Raw genomic sequence first — 16,412 nt, 5'->3', positions numbered from 1 at the left:
GTGTGGCCCGCCCTCGGGCCCGCCTCCCGCTCGACCCCGCCTCCACGGTGTGGCCCGCCTCCCGCTCGGCCCCGCCCACGCAGTCTGGCCCTGATTCAGGTCCGACCTCCAAGCCCCGCCCTCGTCAACACTACCTTCGCTCTTAGCCCCACCTTCGAGCCCGGCCCCGCCTCCCAACTGACCCCGCCCCCAACTCCGGACCGGCCCTAAGGCCTCGTCCACGTCCCGGCTCCTCCCGCCCAAACCCCCCAGTTCCACGCTCCAGCCCTTTCAGTTCTAAGCCGGGCCCACGCCTAAGCCCCGTCGCCGGTCTCAGCTCGGGTCCCAAGGCCAGAACCGCACCTCCCCACCCTAGCCAAAGCCGTGAACCCCCGAGGCCGAATCACGCTGCCCTATTGCAGCCCCCTTCCAGGGGCGGAACTGCACCAGGTGCGGGGACCCGGGGCGTGGCGGCGTCACGGAACGCCAGGTGCGGCTTCGCGTCAAGATGGCTCCCGCCGGCCGCTCCGGGGCCTGGCTCCGGCCCTACCGCCGCCTTCCAGCCAGGGCCCCGCTGCTGAGCTTTGCCCTCGGCTTCCTGTGCTGGGCCCCGGCCGTTGTGGGCGGCGTCCCCGAGCTCGGGCTGTGGACCGCGACGGTCAATGATGTAAGTGGAGTGGGGAACCCAGACGTGGCGCGTCTCCCGGGGCTGGCTCGGTCTCACGGCCCAAGGTTCCGGCCCGGCCATGGCCTTGTTCATCTGTGCCGGCCGGGCCTGCTCAGGGCACCCTCCCCCCCCCCCCCCAGACGCTCCCTGAGCCTTTGTCCTTTGTGGGTGGGAACACCCCTCCACCAGCCCGTCCAGGGCGCGGGGAAGGTGATTGCAATCAAAATTGTGCTTGAGGACCGTTCTAAACGCTGTTACTCATATCGAGGATCACCATTCCCTTTCGCTCTGCTCTGACAAGCTATGGCTAGGTCAGGTCCTGGTTTATTCAAACCCGAAGCCCCTGAATTCCAGGACACTTCTAGTGGCATCTTTTGGGATTTGACCTCTGCTCCTGTAAGCCACCACAGGACCCCCGCCCCTTAGTCACAAGGACTTTCCTGGGCCACTGTTTGGGCTTAAATGTAGAAAAGCACAAGTTCTGCTTGCATGATTTTTTCCCCCCTTTTGTTTCTTCGTTTTAATGAACAGGGAATTATTCAAAAATCATTCACCACTCTCCCCTCTTGTTTCCTGCATTTCTCTAAGGCCCCTATCACAGTCTGGAACTGTGAGCGTGGAGGCTCGTTGAGATGTGTGATAGGTGTCTGGAGGCATGAATGTATGGACACTAACTTTCCAGGGCTGATCATTTGAGAACTTGGCATCTGGTGATTACATGGAATGATGTGGGAGGAATGCAAGAGTAGAATTTTGGAAACTCTTGCTAAAGAGGTTTGGAAAATCTGGAAGAGGCGTTAATTCTTGCTTTTTTAGCATCAGAGGAATGACTCATTCAATTCTTTCAGATGAGACTTTTCCACATGCATCGAAATGATGTCAAAAGCAAAGCCTTGATTTTTTCTTTTTCTCAACCAGAGGCCACCAACACTTCCTACAAAACACAAACTACACCCTCCTAAATATTTTAAGCCCTAGTGCAACCATCTCCCAGGATTTTTCTGGATTGGTGCCCTATTTTGTGCACCAGTAATGTCTGCGCATCTCCATTATTGAATTTCTCTGAACTGTTAAAAAGCAAAACTGGTTTCGTGCTGTGTTCATCATGACACACACTGATATAATCTAAGTCAGAATAAGAAATATGAAGTGAATCAACTGTATACAGATTGTCAAGTACTTAACCATATCTTTAAAGATCTTTGCCAATTATTCTTTGGGTGGTGAGACTCCAAAGGCGGATAGGAGAGGAGTGCCTTTGCCTCCTGACTGACAAACACACTTTTTTTTCCTCTGGTCCCACATAAGCTTAGTCCTTTGTGACTGGGTCAGTAGCAGTTCATAAGGCCCTTTGTTGTTAAGTAGTATGATAATGTCCCTTTCCAAGTTAATAGAACTTCTTTAAACAAAAAGGGAGAATGGGGAACTCTTTCATTTGTACTGCTAATCTATCAAGAAATGGTTTTTTTTTTATTGTAAAGATCAGCGAATCGTTTGAGCACCTACTGTGCACCATTGTTCTACACTGACCATTATTGCAAAGGTGAATTTTAGATACAGCCCCTTCTCTAGGGAGACTCAAGCAATAGTAGTCACAGCAGATTCATGAGTAGTAATTATATATGTGGGCAGCATTTTGGGATATTAGCCAAGTGCTAGAATGACCACCCTATGTTTTCTGCTGGCTGGTTCTAAAAGAGGAGTAGCTGTCACTCTGGTGAAGAAGAAAGAGGGGAGTAGAACAGCAGCAGTACAAGAAATTCCTAGGGCCTGGACTTCATGAAGTTCAGGCAAGAGGGTTAGAAGGGTCTCACAGTCTTTCCTGCCCAAGCGTGGCCTGGAGCTTCAAGTCAGGGATCTCAAACTCAGAGACCTGTGGTAGCTGAATCAAGTCCAGTCAGTGAGTGAAGTGAAGTAGGTTCAGGACTGGAGGGCGTCACGGGCAATGGGGTGGACATCATGCAGGTTGCATACCCTTCTACAGAGGGCAAGTGCCCAGCAGCGGCAGCTGGTGAATACTATATGGCAGTGGCAATGTGGGCACAAAATTGCCAGGTCTCCTTTTTATAAAGTGGAGCCAGGGCCCATAATTTTATTATGTTAACTAACTTAAAGCTTTTAAAAAGGCCCCTGATGGGCCAAACCCCTATAGACTAGAACAGGTTGCCTGGCCACCAGTTGCTAGTTTGGGGGGTGAATGAGAGGGAGTATTGAAAGATTGTAGATTTTTTTTTTTGAAAGATTGTAGATTTTAATAAATGCTAATAACCCCTCTCGCTGCTATCTAGGGATTAATTATAACCTTACCACTGGAGATAGGTACCAATGAAGTTGTTGTAGAAAGGTAGTCAGGAAATGTTGAGGACCCGAATTAAGGCAGTGGTGGCGGGAATGGAGGGAAAGAACTAAATTTGAGAAATGTTTGTGAGATACCACAGGTATTTCTTGCAGACTGGGTGATAGAGGTGAGGCACTAGGAGGAGCGTGGCTTGGTGACTGTGGGTGGCACCACCTACAACCAGAATAGTGTAGAAAGAGTTGGTGAAGAGAGGAGAGGAATGTTGCTGGTTTAGGTGAGGTTGGACATTGCAGAGGACCTGACCTTTAGACAGTTGAGTATGTGGATCAGAGGAAATATCCAGGCTGGGAGTTTTATTGTTTTGATATTGAAATTCCTGGGAGGGAGGAAGACATTAATAAGGGAAAAAAATGTCTGTTTTAAAAATTTTTTAACCAGTTGTTCATTTAACACAATCCATTCAGGCATTAAACAATTATCACTATTTCATTTTAGTTGTGGTAAGGGTTATGAAGATAATTGGATCTTCAAAACCATGTAAGGTGCCTGGCGTGGTGTAAGCCATAGTGGAGGACTTCCTGAGAAAGGACTTTAGAACCTAGCCTGGAACAATAAGAAGGAATTCACTGGATGAAGCAGTGGCATGGAAGGGTTTTTAGGGAAGTTTTCAGATTGACCACTAAGGCTGTGGGTGCAGTAGGGAGACTCAGTCATGCTTTTTGGAACTAAAGAGAGGGGGGCTGGCCTTGATTATGCAGGACCCTGTAGTTGTGGCAAGCTGTTATAAGTATAGTGCAAACCTACAGCACTTTAGGGAACGAATTGCTGTTTTATCAAAAGTACGTGCATGTTCCCGGAACAGCAGCTATAAATACACAGATGGGTCCTGTGTTCCAGCAGCAGTAGTCATCAATGGCAGCACCCCTCACCTGTGTGTTGCTGGTCCAGGACACTCAAGGGGGGAGCACTCCTCACAACTGAAGGAAATTGATATGGCAGGCAGGTGAGGTTTTAAGCAAGTGAGTGATATAATCAATTGTACATTTTAAAAAAATAGTCACTGTGGGGACCTCCCTGGTAGCGCAGAGGTTAAGTCTCAGCACTAGGAAGCTCTCCCCAGCACAAGTTTGATCCCCAGTCAGAGAACTAACTCATTTGGCACAGCAGACCTCTCCTGACCCCCCTCTGCTCCCCTCAGCAGTGTATTTCAGTCAGTCCTCCTGTTCTGCTCCCCACTCTGTCTCTGGTGAATCCTCTCTCTCTTTCTCTCTCTCTCTCTCACACACACACACACCAGCTCTTGTATGTGTAAATAAATAAATCTTAAAAAAAAAATCACTGTGGTCATGGGATTAGAGCTATATATTTTTTAGGGTGAAGCAATGAAATAGTACTGAGAAACTTTTTAAAACTGTGTCCTTATTTTTTGTCTTAGAAATCAGGACCATTGATATTTAGGAAAACTATGTTTAACTCTACAGATATCAAGTTTTCTGGTAAGTGTGACAAACTTATAAAATAAATACAAATGTAACAATATAAGTAAGGAACATCTTGCAATGTATATTATAAGCTAATTCATTAATATATTGTATACTAATATAATCTATATTATAAATGAAACATTTGTTTTGTTTTTAAGTGGTTCTAGTGTTTTAAGGGTTTCTTTTGTTGCAATCAAGACAGTTATTTGCAAGAATAGAGTTTTCTCAACCTGTCTCCCAAAATGTAATGTGAATCATTCCTCCCTGGTGGCGCAGAGGGTTAAAGCACAGCACTAAGAAGCTAAAAGCACTTCAGCGTGAGTTCCATCCCCGCCTGCCCCAGAGGAGACCCACATGGTGCGGCAGACCTCTCCTGACCTGCCCCCGGCTCCCCTCAGCAGTATACTTCGTCAGTTGGTCCATTCTGCTCCCTACTCTGTCTCTGGTGAATCTTCTCACTGCCCCTGCACCTCTGGCTTATACCCCAGTTTTGTATACATAAATAAAGCTTAAAAAAATTATCACCAAAGTCTAGTAGTCTTTAGCAAAAAAAAAAAATTTGATTTCTATGAAATATGACTCTGAACTCTAGCTTTTTAGATTAGATAAATTTAGTAATTTGGTGCTATAGTGAAGGACTGAGTCTCTGTTCTTACAGAGCCCAATTTTAGTGTCATAGAGCTAAGGACTGGTTTTCTTGAGGTGTCAATACTATTTTGTGGGTGAGACATCCGGCTTTCCCTCTTTTACTGTCCTGTTCAAGAGGTAGTCAGCCCAATGTGGAAACGCTCTCGATGTAATTCACCATATTAACAGGATGAGAGACATGTACCATATAATCATCTTGGTATATACAGAAAAGTATTTGGGAAAAAAATCAACAAACTCTCAGAAAACTAGAAATAGAAGGACGATAAAGGGCATCTGTAAAAACATCAATATCATTGTCGCTCCCCCTCCCCCGTCTATAAATTGAGTTAATCCCAGTTAAAATTCAAGCAGATTTTTATGTAGAAGTTGTCTGACTATAAAATTGGTATGAAAATGCAAAGTACCTGGAATAATAAAAACAATTTTGAAACTGAACAGAGTTGAAAGACTTTACTATTTGACTTTAAAACTTACTATAAGGCTGCAGTAATTATAAATGTGTGGTACTGGTGTAAGAATAGACACACATGGGACAGTAGTCTCACTTACCTGGGCATTTGCGTATGCTGTTGACCTTCTCATCTGGCGGACTCCTCATCTTCTTTCATGTTAAAGGGCTCTTCCAGAAAGCATACTGAACTCCATTTTTTATGCTCTGTTATACTGTGTTAGGTGCCCTGCCAAGAGGCCCCTGAAACCTTCTTCTATCAAAAATGCCTTCCCCTTCCCTCAGTATCTCTTAGTTCAAGGATAGGGACTGTTCTACTTTACCCTTATATCTCATCCTGGACATAGAAAGTGGTCACTTAGTAATTCTTTAATGAATCAGTGAGTAAAGGAAACATTTTAGATCAATTAAGCAATGACTTAGCCTGTCCAGCTACTGAGTTGATTGTTACAATGGACTCAGCATATAGATGCAGCCATAGTATTATAATCACTCTTGGTTGACTATAATAATTTAATGTCTCACTTGTCATGACTTTGGGAGAAATTAGGTAATATAGTACTCATTATTTCATTAAAGTAGTCTATTTTCAGTTGCATTCTTAAAATCTTAAATTTATACATATGTTATTATTGTAAAATGAGACTTTCTTTTTCTAAACAGTTAAGTCATTCAGCTGTTCTGGGCCTGTGAAGTTTACTATAGAGTGGCATTTGAAGTACCATATCTGTCACAATGAACATTTTGAGCTGGAAGTAAGTAAAACACAAATTTTTAGTTTATGTAATAACTGTAAAAGAGAGATTTGAGGGTCCATATTTAATAGTCATTAGGTAAGGGGACTAGAAATACTGGATTTGTGTTTTAGAAGTTTCACAAATTTTTTGGGACTTTGGCAATAAATAATTATGTCTGTCAAAATATATTCTTTCTGAGAAGACTATTAATCTTCTTAAGAAAAATGTTACTAATGTTTAAATCAGACATAGGAACTATTGCTACAAGGACCATAGGTTACTTAGAAATAAAAATCAACTTAATTCAAGAAATAAATGTATAAGTTTCACTTCATTAAGAAAATTAGTAATGATATATCTACATTTGTTAGTCTTCTATTGTTTTCCTTTATCTTACCTCGCATAGATCAGTTATCAGGATGGACTCAGATTTTTACTGTGTTTGTGGGTTATAATGTACCACAGTTCTGATTTACTTTGCTCAAACTGTTGCTTATTTGGCCAGCAGGAGTCACTTAACCTTTTCTTGATGCCTAGGAGCTGTGGTTAGGTTGTCTTTATCCTTTGCAGGATGAGGAACCACAGGTCACTGATACGGAAATGAGTGTCTTCTTTAGGCTGAATTAGCCACCTTTGCTTTCTGTTACTATTTGGTTTGTCTTTCTTTGTGGCTTATTGCTGCTTTCTTTCTTTGTCTCTTACATGTAGAGGAAAAAATGAAAGTAGTCTCAGGAAAGAGTATGTCCTATTTGTCCACAGACATACCTTAATTGCTTTTCGTACTAGAAGACTATGCCTATGTTAAGTCCTATATGTCTGAGCACATTGGAATGGCTAACTAACTGTTAAGGTTACCTCAGTTGTACTTAACATTATACTCAAAACTCAGGTCTTTCATTCTGCATATTTCAGGTATTCCAAACTGAATGATGTTGGTATTATTTAGCTTTTAACTTTTATTTATCTTCTTGGCTAAGACATTTGGAAAAAAATTATAAGAATTTTCTTTTGGGTAGGAGCTGTCACGAAGCCATGAACTTAGTGTTGATGAAGATTTTTGTGGTCATTATTTCAAGAACATTGATTGTTGGGCAACAAAAAACGAAAACTTGGATTGCAATAGTGATTTACAGGTGTTCCCATCATTGAATGTGAGTATTTGTCTTGCCTTATATACATAGAATTTATTTGATTCCCAGTGAATATCAGTATCAGCTTAGTCTGTATTTTGATAAAGAAACGTGCTTAATTTGTTCACGTTTAGACGTAGTTCTTTTGTATGTGTGGTAGTATATAAGTTATGTATTGGCATCACTGTTGTATTTTATTTTACCCTTTGCAGAACCATCTTTAAAAAGGATTTTTGAAAGATCATCCTTTTATGATCTGCCAGTAATGCACCCTCATTCTCTCTTTTGTCCACTCCAGTTAGAGCTTTGCTCCCATCATTCCATCATAATCTGTAATCTAGTGAAGATCACCAGTGACCTCCGTGTATTAAATCCCATGTCCTGGTACTCTGAGCAGAGTTCTGTCAGTTTATTTCATTTAGCAACATTGAATACACTGGAACACTCTCCTCCTTTATGTACTTTCTCCTCCCAGCATAGGAGGTTATTCGATTCTAAATTTAAAAGCAATTATCCCTGGGTAATGAGGTTGTGAATCATTTTATTTTTGTTTTCCTATAAGTTCTGTAATGAAAATATGTTTTTAGCAAAAGTTAAAGTTCTTTTGAATGTGTATTGAAGTGTGATAAACACAGTGTAAAGCATACACAGGAGTGTACAACTCAATGAATTTTCAAAACCTCAACGCCATGTAGACTCAGGCCAAGCAGGGAGTGTTTTAGCACCTAGGGGCTCCTTGTTATTCCTCATGCCCTCTACCAGTGGTAAATATGATACTCATTAAGGGAATTTTCAAAAACAGAATTTTGTTCCTCACATTTGGGGTATAATGAGATTTATTTGCTTATAATAGCTTTCCAAGCTTTATTTTGTTTATGACACCATTTTTTTCTTAATAGTCTCTGTAGATAAGCAGCAACATAAAATGGAATTGTTATTCTTTTTTCTAGAATAAAGAACTAATAACAAGTAATAGAAATGTTTCAAACCACGGAGGGTCAATGGTAAGGCATTTTCTCTCTTTAAAATATACATTATAGTAAAACTGAAAAGTCTGCTGATAGAGATACCCATTGAGTTACATAAATAGAGCTTAGAGAATTAAAAGAGGAAAAACATTTAAAACAAAGTGTTTCTTATATCTGAGTTTTGTATAATTTGTTTCTGTCCTTAAAAATCTCTTAAAATTTATTTTAAGATTAACTTCTACAAAACATTTCTTTTTTTATTCTTACTACTTTTCAGTGATGTAACATTGGCTAAGTCAATACCTAAGCACATTACCTAAAACATTAAGGAAGTATGTTCATGTGCCTCAGCCCACCGCCACAGCACCCTTACCCCTTCGCCGTAGACCAGTGTGCTCCTCGCTTAGTTCCCACCTCCCCTCTGTCCCTCTGTCACCTCAGTTTTGCTGCCAGATCTCTATAGAGTTTGTTTTGGTTTAGTTTCATCAGTTCCTTTGATTTGTTTTGTTTCTCTGTGTCCCACCTATGAGTAAGGTCATCCATTATCTGTCTTTCTACTTCTGGCTTATTTCACATAGCATCATCCCTTCCAGTTCCATCCATGTTGTCACAATGGTAGGTTTTGTTTTTTTTTTTTCTTTTAAGATTTATTTATTTGCGCTACAGATCTGGGGTACAGGCCAGAGGTGCAGGGACGATGAGAGGCTTCACCAGAGACAGAGTGGGGAGTAGAACAGGCAGATCTACAAAGCACACTGCTGAGGGGAGCAGCAGGCTCTGCTGTGCCTTGTGGTCACTCCCGGGGCAGGCAGAGATTGAACTCATGCGGAAGTGGCTTTAGCTTCTTAGTGCTGTGCTTTAACCCGCTGCGCCATCAGGGAGGGCCAGGAGGTTTTTTTTTAATAGTGGAAGAATATTCCAACGTGTATATATACAACTTCCTAATGCAATTACTGTTGTTGGGCACTTAGATTTTTCCCTAATTTGGCTATTGTAAATGGTGTTACAGTGAGCATAGAAGTGCATATATCCTTTCAAATCAGTGTTTTGCATAAATCCAAGGAGTGTGATTGGTAGATCACAGTGTCTATCTTTATGTTTTGACCCCGCCCCGTACTCTTTCTTCATAGTGGCTGGGCCAGTCTACATTCCCACCAGTGGTGCACAGAGGGTTCCTTTTTCTCCACAATGTCACCAACATTTGTTGTTCCTGTCTTTGCTTTTGTTGTTCTTGTGTTTGTTTTGCCATTCTGACAGGTGTAAGGTGGTATTGAAATTGTTGACCTGCAATTCCCTGACAATGTTGGACTTATTTTCCCATGCACTTGTTTGCCATCTGTATGTCTTCGGTGAAGCATCTGCTTCGCTCTTCTACCCATTTTTGGATTGGGTCTTTATTGAGTCATATGAGCTTTTTATAGATTTAGCTATTAGAAGCCTTTTAGTTAAACCTTCCTTTTATTTAAAAACTCAAATTCTACCTCCAAATATCCAAGAGAACATTATGGTGCTTTGGGCAGTATGATCACCATTAAGGATGTAAAGAAGTAGGTGGAAACCATGGTGTAGCACAGGTTGGGGGGAAGGGAATCCAGTGGTATTTGGGGGAATTACTGAAAGTCAGAAGACTCACAAGTTGAGAGGGTTAGAGGAGTAGTTCGTGGTAAGCAGGAACAGATATGTAGGAACATCTCTATAGGGGTATTTAGGAGAGAGCTTAAAGTTTGCTTTTATATTTCTGACTTCATATTTCTTTTCCCTCAACCAATCTTAAATCATAGTCTGAGAATACAAAGTCATTTACTCTGCAGTGTTTGGGACAGACTTACTGCTGTGTACACATTATTTTGGTGAAGGAATAGGAAGTAAGAGATGGGGAGGAAATAACAGGAATGTGCATAGTTTGGTCCAGGTATGTGAGGCATTATAATGTTCTTAGGTATTACTGTGGGCAGTTCTTCCTTGCCGGGACTGCTAGTGACATCGTACCTTAGAAATTTAAATAATTTGATCTATCATTTTTAACAATATTATGTCTTCCTCCCCCCCATTTCAGTTTAAAACCACACATCCTTTTGAAAAGTGAATGCTTAGTGATATTAGAATATAATATGGGAGGAATTGATTATTTTTTGATTGAAGGGTAATTTTTAAACATAGAATGGTTCTAGGAGGAAATCTGTAGAAAGATAGAGTAGAAAAACTTTTACACTTCTTTATCACTTTAGGCCTGGTGATTTAAAAAAAAAATGGGGCAAATCCTTCTAAAGTCCTTTCACAGATGCCATTTCTTTTCATTGTTTTATTTGTTAGTGTTTTTATGAAGGGGCTCATTTTAATTGCTAAATGCTGTTTCAATTTGGATGAGCCATTTAATTATTTCTTACATAGCAATTTAAAAAATAACTTAAAGATTATTTTTTCCATGTTTCAGGATATTGTAGCCAGAACACAGAGAGATGGATTTCATATCTTTATTGTTTCCATTAAAACCGAAAAAACAGATGCACAATGGAATTTGAATGGTATAATAAAGTTGCATTCATGTTTATTGCTTGCTTTCACTGTATTCTGTATTTTTGCCATTGACAAAAATCTATTTTCTGCTTAAGCACAATGTTCAAGCACAAATGAATTGCTATAAATAACAAAAATGAATAATCTGTTATTTAGAGACTTATGTTTATCTCAACTCTATTTTTTTTTAAATGGGTTGGAAAATTTTAAATTAAGATAAGTTAAAACTGTAAACCTTATGGTGGGATATAAAATTCCCCTTCCAGATTAAAAAAAAAATGTATTTTAACATGTAGAAATGGGTATGCAACACCTCAATTACACTTGAAGTAGATTATGTTTGGTTTCTTAAAAATAAAATCATCAATTTACAATTTTGATACTTTGAAAAAAAAAGTTGAAAAGTCTGTGGCCTAGGAGTAGTAGTATGTCTGTCAGCTGGTTAGTGTGACTTGTACGAACCCCTAGTCCCCCGGCTTCATGGTAGACCCTCTGTGCCTTTTTAGTTCTAGTTCACATTGCCCAGTCACGAGAGGCTCATACTGAGCAGTTTTCACAGGAATGACTGCTGTCATAATCCTGGGATTACTTCACTGTCATTTCCAGCGGCACATCCGCTGGGCTGGCAGTGGTCCAAGAGCATGTGAGCATCCTCGAATTTGCAGACTGCTCTGGCTCAGACTGTAGGAACAAGAGGTAAGCTGGGCCTTACCTCTGAGAGGCACTCTGTCCAGTGGGGAGGCAGAGGGAAGCGCCAGGCAGAGGAGGCAGAGCTGGAGACCGTGGGGGAGGCGAGAGGAGGGGCTGCTCTGGAAAAGCGTAGAGGAGGACTTCCTTTTGAAGATGGTAGAATGGCCTAGACCGCCCAGTAGAGGAGCGGCACCTTGATGTCATTCTGCTGCCTGGCCTTGTGTCTCTTCCTTTCTTGGTACCGTGGCTTGTCTTTTCTCCAGACACCAGCAGACGGATTAAATCCCCTATTAGTAACTGAAGCAGTTGCCAAGTTCTGCAAGTATTTCCTGTATTTAGCATTGTTAGTGCTGACTGGGATAACATCCCAAATTATATGTTTGAAATCAGTGTTTAGCTCATTAAGGAAGCTGCATAGGGAAGACAGAGCCCTCAGTGAGGGGCCAGTCTAAGCCAGTGCTACTGTGCTGTCTGCAAAAGGGCACATTTGGCCCAGGTTGTACAAAAGCATTTTCACAAGCAAAGGTATCTTGGTAAGATTACATAATCAAGCAACTATTAACTTATTAGCCATGCTTTATGTGTGCTATGTAAAGATTCAGCATTTCTTTGTTATGTTCAAAAACTTAAAAAAAGATTGTTAATTTTACTGTTTAATTTTTATCCCCACCCTAACCTTTACCAGTTTCTCTTTCCATGATGGGTCCTCATGGATATATCTCTGCATCAGATTGGCCTTTAATGATTGTGAGTATTCCTCATCAGTGTTTCCTTTTTTTTTTTTTTTTTTAAGATTTATTTATTTGTGCATACAGTTTTTTTTTTTTTTTTTTTAAGATTTATTTATTTGTGCATACAGAACTGGGGTATAGGCCAGAGGATGAGGGGTGGTGAGAGGCTTCACCAGAGACAGAGTGGGGAGCAGAACAGGCAGATCAACGAAGTACACTGCTGAGGGGAGCAGCGGGCCGGTCAGGAGAGGTCTGCCACGCCATGTGGTCACCTCCAGGGCAGGCGGGAATCAAACTAATGCAGAAGCGGCTTTAGATTCTCAGAGCTGTGCTTTAACCCACTGCACCACCAGGGAGGGTCCCAGTGTTTCCTTTTTAAAAAAAAATGAATTTTGTATCTTAAGTGAAAAATCAGTGGCTCAGAGATAGTAATCCCTCAGTAGCTTGTACTTTGACTTAATCTCTACTTCTGACTCTAGGATGACTGGAAAATAAAAAAAATTAGATACTTGATTATAGAAATGCCTACTTTCAAGTGATCAGAAAAGGCTTAACTGACTGAAATTCCTTCTCTTCCAACAGTTTTACATGGTGATGTGTATCGTTTATATTTTATATGGTATACTCTGGCTAACATGGTCCGCCTGTTATTGGAAAGATATATTGAGAATCCAGTTCTGGATTGCAGCTGTTATTTTCCTGGGAATGCTTGAAAAAGCTGTTTTTTATAGCGAATACCAAAATATCAACAGCACTGGACTATCAAGTAAGTTGTGACCATCTCCATAAATATGGTATAACCCAGGAGTCTGCTGGCATCTGTTTCCTGCACTGTGGGGGACTCCCTTCCTTCACTGGCTGGGAATCAGCCATGCTATAGATGAATGGAGGGAAGCCAAGAAGAGAAATGTCAGAGTTGAACTCTGATCTAGGTTAGCATGTGTGCTATCTTCATTTTCACTTTTCTTCCTTGCTGACTTTCCCTCACCTGCCATTATAGCATGAGAGCCGCCACTGGCAATAAATGGCTGTGAGCCAGCGTGGCTATATTTACAAAAGCAGATGTAGAGCCCAGTGTGGCTGATGACCATAGTTCACCAATTCCTCTTGTATTCCCTGTTTTCTCTCATTGACTTCCTAGGTCCAGTCCAGACTCACACCATGGCCTGAAAGCTCTGTGTGACTGTCCCTGCCTCTATCAGTCACTTCTTTCTTTTCTCATTACACGACCTGCCGCAGACTTAGTGAGGTTTCATTATGGTGTATTTGCTCTTCCTCTTTTCCCTTTCTGCCTTCACATGTGCCATTTCCTTTGCGTTCCCCTTTCCCTCCTCTCAGAAGTTAACAAGTACTGATTTAGATGTCACTTCCTCTGAGAAGTCAAGGGAATTAACAAAAACAGAGGGAAGCTTCGGGAGACAGATTTCAGTTCAGGTTGATAGAAGAAAGCTGTGCCCATCAGAGATGATCAAATAAGGAGTCAGTTCTTCTGAAGGTAGTGACTCCCCTACACTGAGGTTTTCAAATAATAATTGGATTAGACTCTTAAGTCTGGCTAATTCGTTTGCAGTCAGAATAGAGTTGTCCACTACATACTTAGAATCTTGGTGGCAGGACTCCAGTGTACACAGAGTGAGTGAATTATTTTCCTTTTTTTGTCCCCAGCTCAAGGTTTATTGATATTTGCAGAGTTGATATCAGCGATTAAGAGGACATTGGCACGCCTACTAGTGATTATTGTGAGCTTGGGTTATGGCATCGTCAAGTAAGTACTGGTGTGTTGAAAAGGCAGTCTCCAGTCTTGTGAGTCCATCTATCTACATTATGGCTTCTGTGAAACTGGAAGCTTCCGAATATAAAAATGCAAATCCATAGGGGAATAACTGCAAGAACATGTTTTCAAAGGATTTGCATGTACTGGCCACTTTATACTGCCTGCAAATATAGATACAGTAACTGTGTATAGTTAGATGAATAAATACTCAAATTTAAGGAGAAGGAAAATTTTAAATAATTTTTGAAGTTCAAGCCAATTTCTGTTGCCTGAGAATAGTGATGCTTCTGTGATTGTATTTGAACATTGTAAGAGAAAGACTAAACACCGAGACAGCAAACTTTCCGACTGACTGGCCCCTAGTTATCCCCTGGGGAGCCTGCTGCTTGCAGACCATCTCACGTCTTTTCTCTTGGGCCTGGGAGCCACTGGTGTGAATATGGAAGAGCTCGTTACTGCCTTTTCAGACCACCATTCTTCCTTCTCCATAAGAGACTCTGGTTCCCAGCACTCAGGCCTCCAGACTGCATCATCTGCTGCACCTTACTGGGGCCCCCGTCAACTGGAAATTTACCTCCTCGTCCATTGGCTCTGAGCACTCATTTCAGTCCTCAGTACTTCATCTGTCAGAATGCCCTGTGGGTGACCCTTTAAATAACCCAGTCTAACTCCACCTGCCCTTCCCTTCACTGGGTCTCAGCTGTTGAGTCCCATGACAGTTTTCTAGCCACTGTTACATAATTGTGCCCTGTTCATCTTTAAGCAACCCCCGTTTTAGTTGTCATCTTTCTGTTTCCTGTTTATGTTCTCTACTCTGTCCGTTTCAGTCACTCTGACCGTACTGTAGTCTCTTGAGCCTACCATCAGTTCAGCAGGGCACTGACATTCTTGCACACACCTGAAGCCCCTGCCTGTCTCTGTGTCAGCCTCGCTTGGTACGTCCAGCTTTCTGTGTGTGCCAGGCTCACCAGGAGCAGCAGGACCTGCCTGAGGAGAACACCCAACCACTCTCCCCAGACTTTCACTTCATGACCCTAAACTTTAAATGCAGTCTTAGCCATGCTAGCAGTTTTAGATCCCCTTGCCAATTTATGTTCTCAGTCTCCCCCTCTGTCCAGGACAGTTGTACCCCGTCTCTTTCCTCAAACTGCTGACTCCCTACCCACACCCATTTCTGATCTTGCTTCATTGCTCACTGAGGAAATAGCCATCAGAGGGAATTCCAGTGTGTTCCTGCCATCACACCTGTGTTGTTCTCCCCATATTTGGCCCTCCGCGGTGTTTTCCTCTTAAAGCAGGGGCCATCCCTGCTCATGGTTGAGTCCTGCTCTGCCCTGTGTTCTACATCTCATCTGTCAAAGACTCTGGCCAGGTCCTTGGCCCTCTCCCCTCCTGTATCATCAGTCCTCCCCTCTGGTGGATCACTGCCAGCAGCACGCTGTCACTGCCGTCACCTTCAGAAGTAAAACCCTCCGTGGATCCCGTATGACCAGAATTAGTATTAAAAAATATCTTTGCATTTTCCCATCTCATTTATATTTTTAAAGACTTAAATGTTATTTTGATTCTTTTTAATTTTCAATGTAAACTCAGTGTATTAGCCCTCTTATTTAGAGTGTTTAGAGACAGAAGGTAATTGAATTTATCTTAATATCCTGTACTTTCTCTACCAAGTCATAAAACCAGAGGATTATTTCTAACAAAACAACTTACTGTGTTTTAGCTAATAATGTTTAGTGAAAAAGTAAAATGATTACTTCTACTAAGACACTTGGAGGTTGGCACTTCTTAAGTTTTACCAATCTACTCTTTTATTTTGTAGAAATAGTCCCTGGGTTATGTTTATTATATTACTTGAATTTCAGTAGCAGAATCCTCTAGCACCTCTGTGGTCTCAAAATACTGCTATGTGGGCATCAGTATAGTTAGCTGTCTAGAGAAGGACACCTGCTTTTTTTGCATTTTTTTTTTTTTTTTGAGTCTTCTTGTGCCCTGTTCCCAGAGAGAAGACTATGTGCTAATTAAACAGCACCACCAGAGGCAGTAGCCAACTGACTGATGAGCTAATGACTCCGCGTTAGAAATGGCACCTCACTGAATGCAGATGAGCCTTACTTAACAGCCTTGGCTTTTCGCTTTTCCTCTCTCCCTGCAGGCCTCGGTTGGGAACAGTCATGCACCGGGTGATTGGGCTGGGCCTGCTCTACTTCATCTTTGCAGCTGTTGAAGGCGTGATGAGAGTCGTTGGGGTAAAGACTGCATCATTCTTTTTGTAGTGGTGATGAAATGGGATTTTACTCGCAATCTCGTGAATTTTTAAAGATAGGAAATTTATGA

General features: G+C 41.7%; 1 protein-coding gene across 3 annotated transcripts in view; it reads left to right on the top strand.

Annotated features, from left to right (window-relative positions):
• The first annotated feature begins 216 nt into the window (after positions 1-216).
• The window catches only part of TMEM87B (transmembrane protein 87B), a 37,993-nt gene continuing 21,797 nt past the window's right edge, over positions 217-16,412 (top strand). For all 3 annotated transcript variants that reach the window (XM_012727642.1, XM_004685993.2, XM_012727643.1), the window contains exons 1-10: positions 217-646; positions 4,381-4,441; positions 6,192-6,283; positions 7,282-7,416; positions 8,346-8,399; positions 10,798-10,888; positions 12,256-12,317; positions 12,884-13,067; positions 13,967-14,066; positions 16,231-16,324. In XM_012727642.1, coding sequence (XP_012583096.1) covers positions 488-646; positions 4,381-4,441; positions 6,192-6,283; positions 7,282-7,416; positions 8,346-8,399; positions 10,798-10,888; positions 12,256-12,317; positions 12,884-13,067; positions 13,967-14,066; positions 16,231-16,324 — 1,032 coding nt within the window. In that variant the 5' untranslated portion in view covers positions 217-487. The remainder of the gene's footprint in view (positions 647-4,380; positions 4,442-6,191; positions 6,284-7,281; positions 7,417-8,345; positions 8,400-10,797; positions 10,889-12,255; positions 12,318-12,883; positions 13,068-13,966; positions 14,067-16,230; positions 16,325-16,412) is intronic.

The sequence above is a fragment of the Condylura cristata genome, unplaced genomic scaffold (assembly GCF_000260355.1).
Source record: "Condylura cristata isolate star-nosed mole 26May11 unplaced genomic scaffold, ConCri1.0 scaffold00020, whole genome shotgun sequence".
NCBI classification, from domain to species: domain Eukaryota; kingdom Metazoa; phylum Chordata; class Mammalia; order Eulipotyphla; family Talpidae; genus Condylura; species Condylura cristata.
This window is presented reverse-complemented; position numbering and strand designations above follow the sequence as displayed.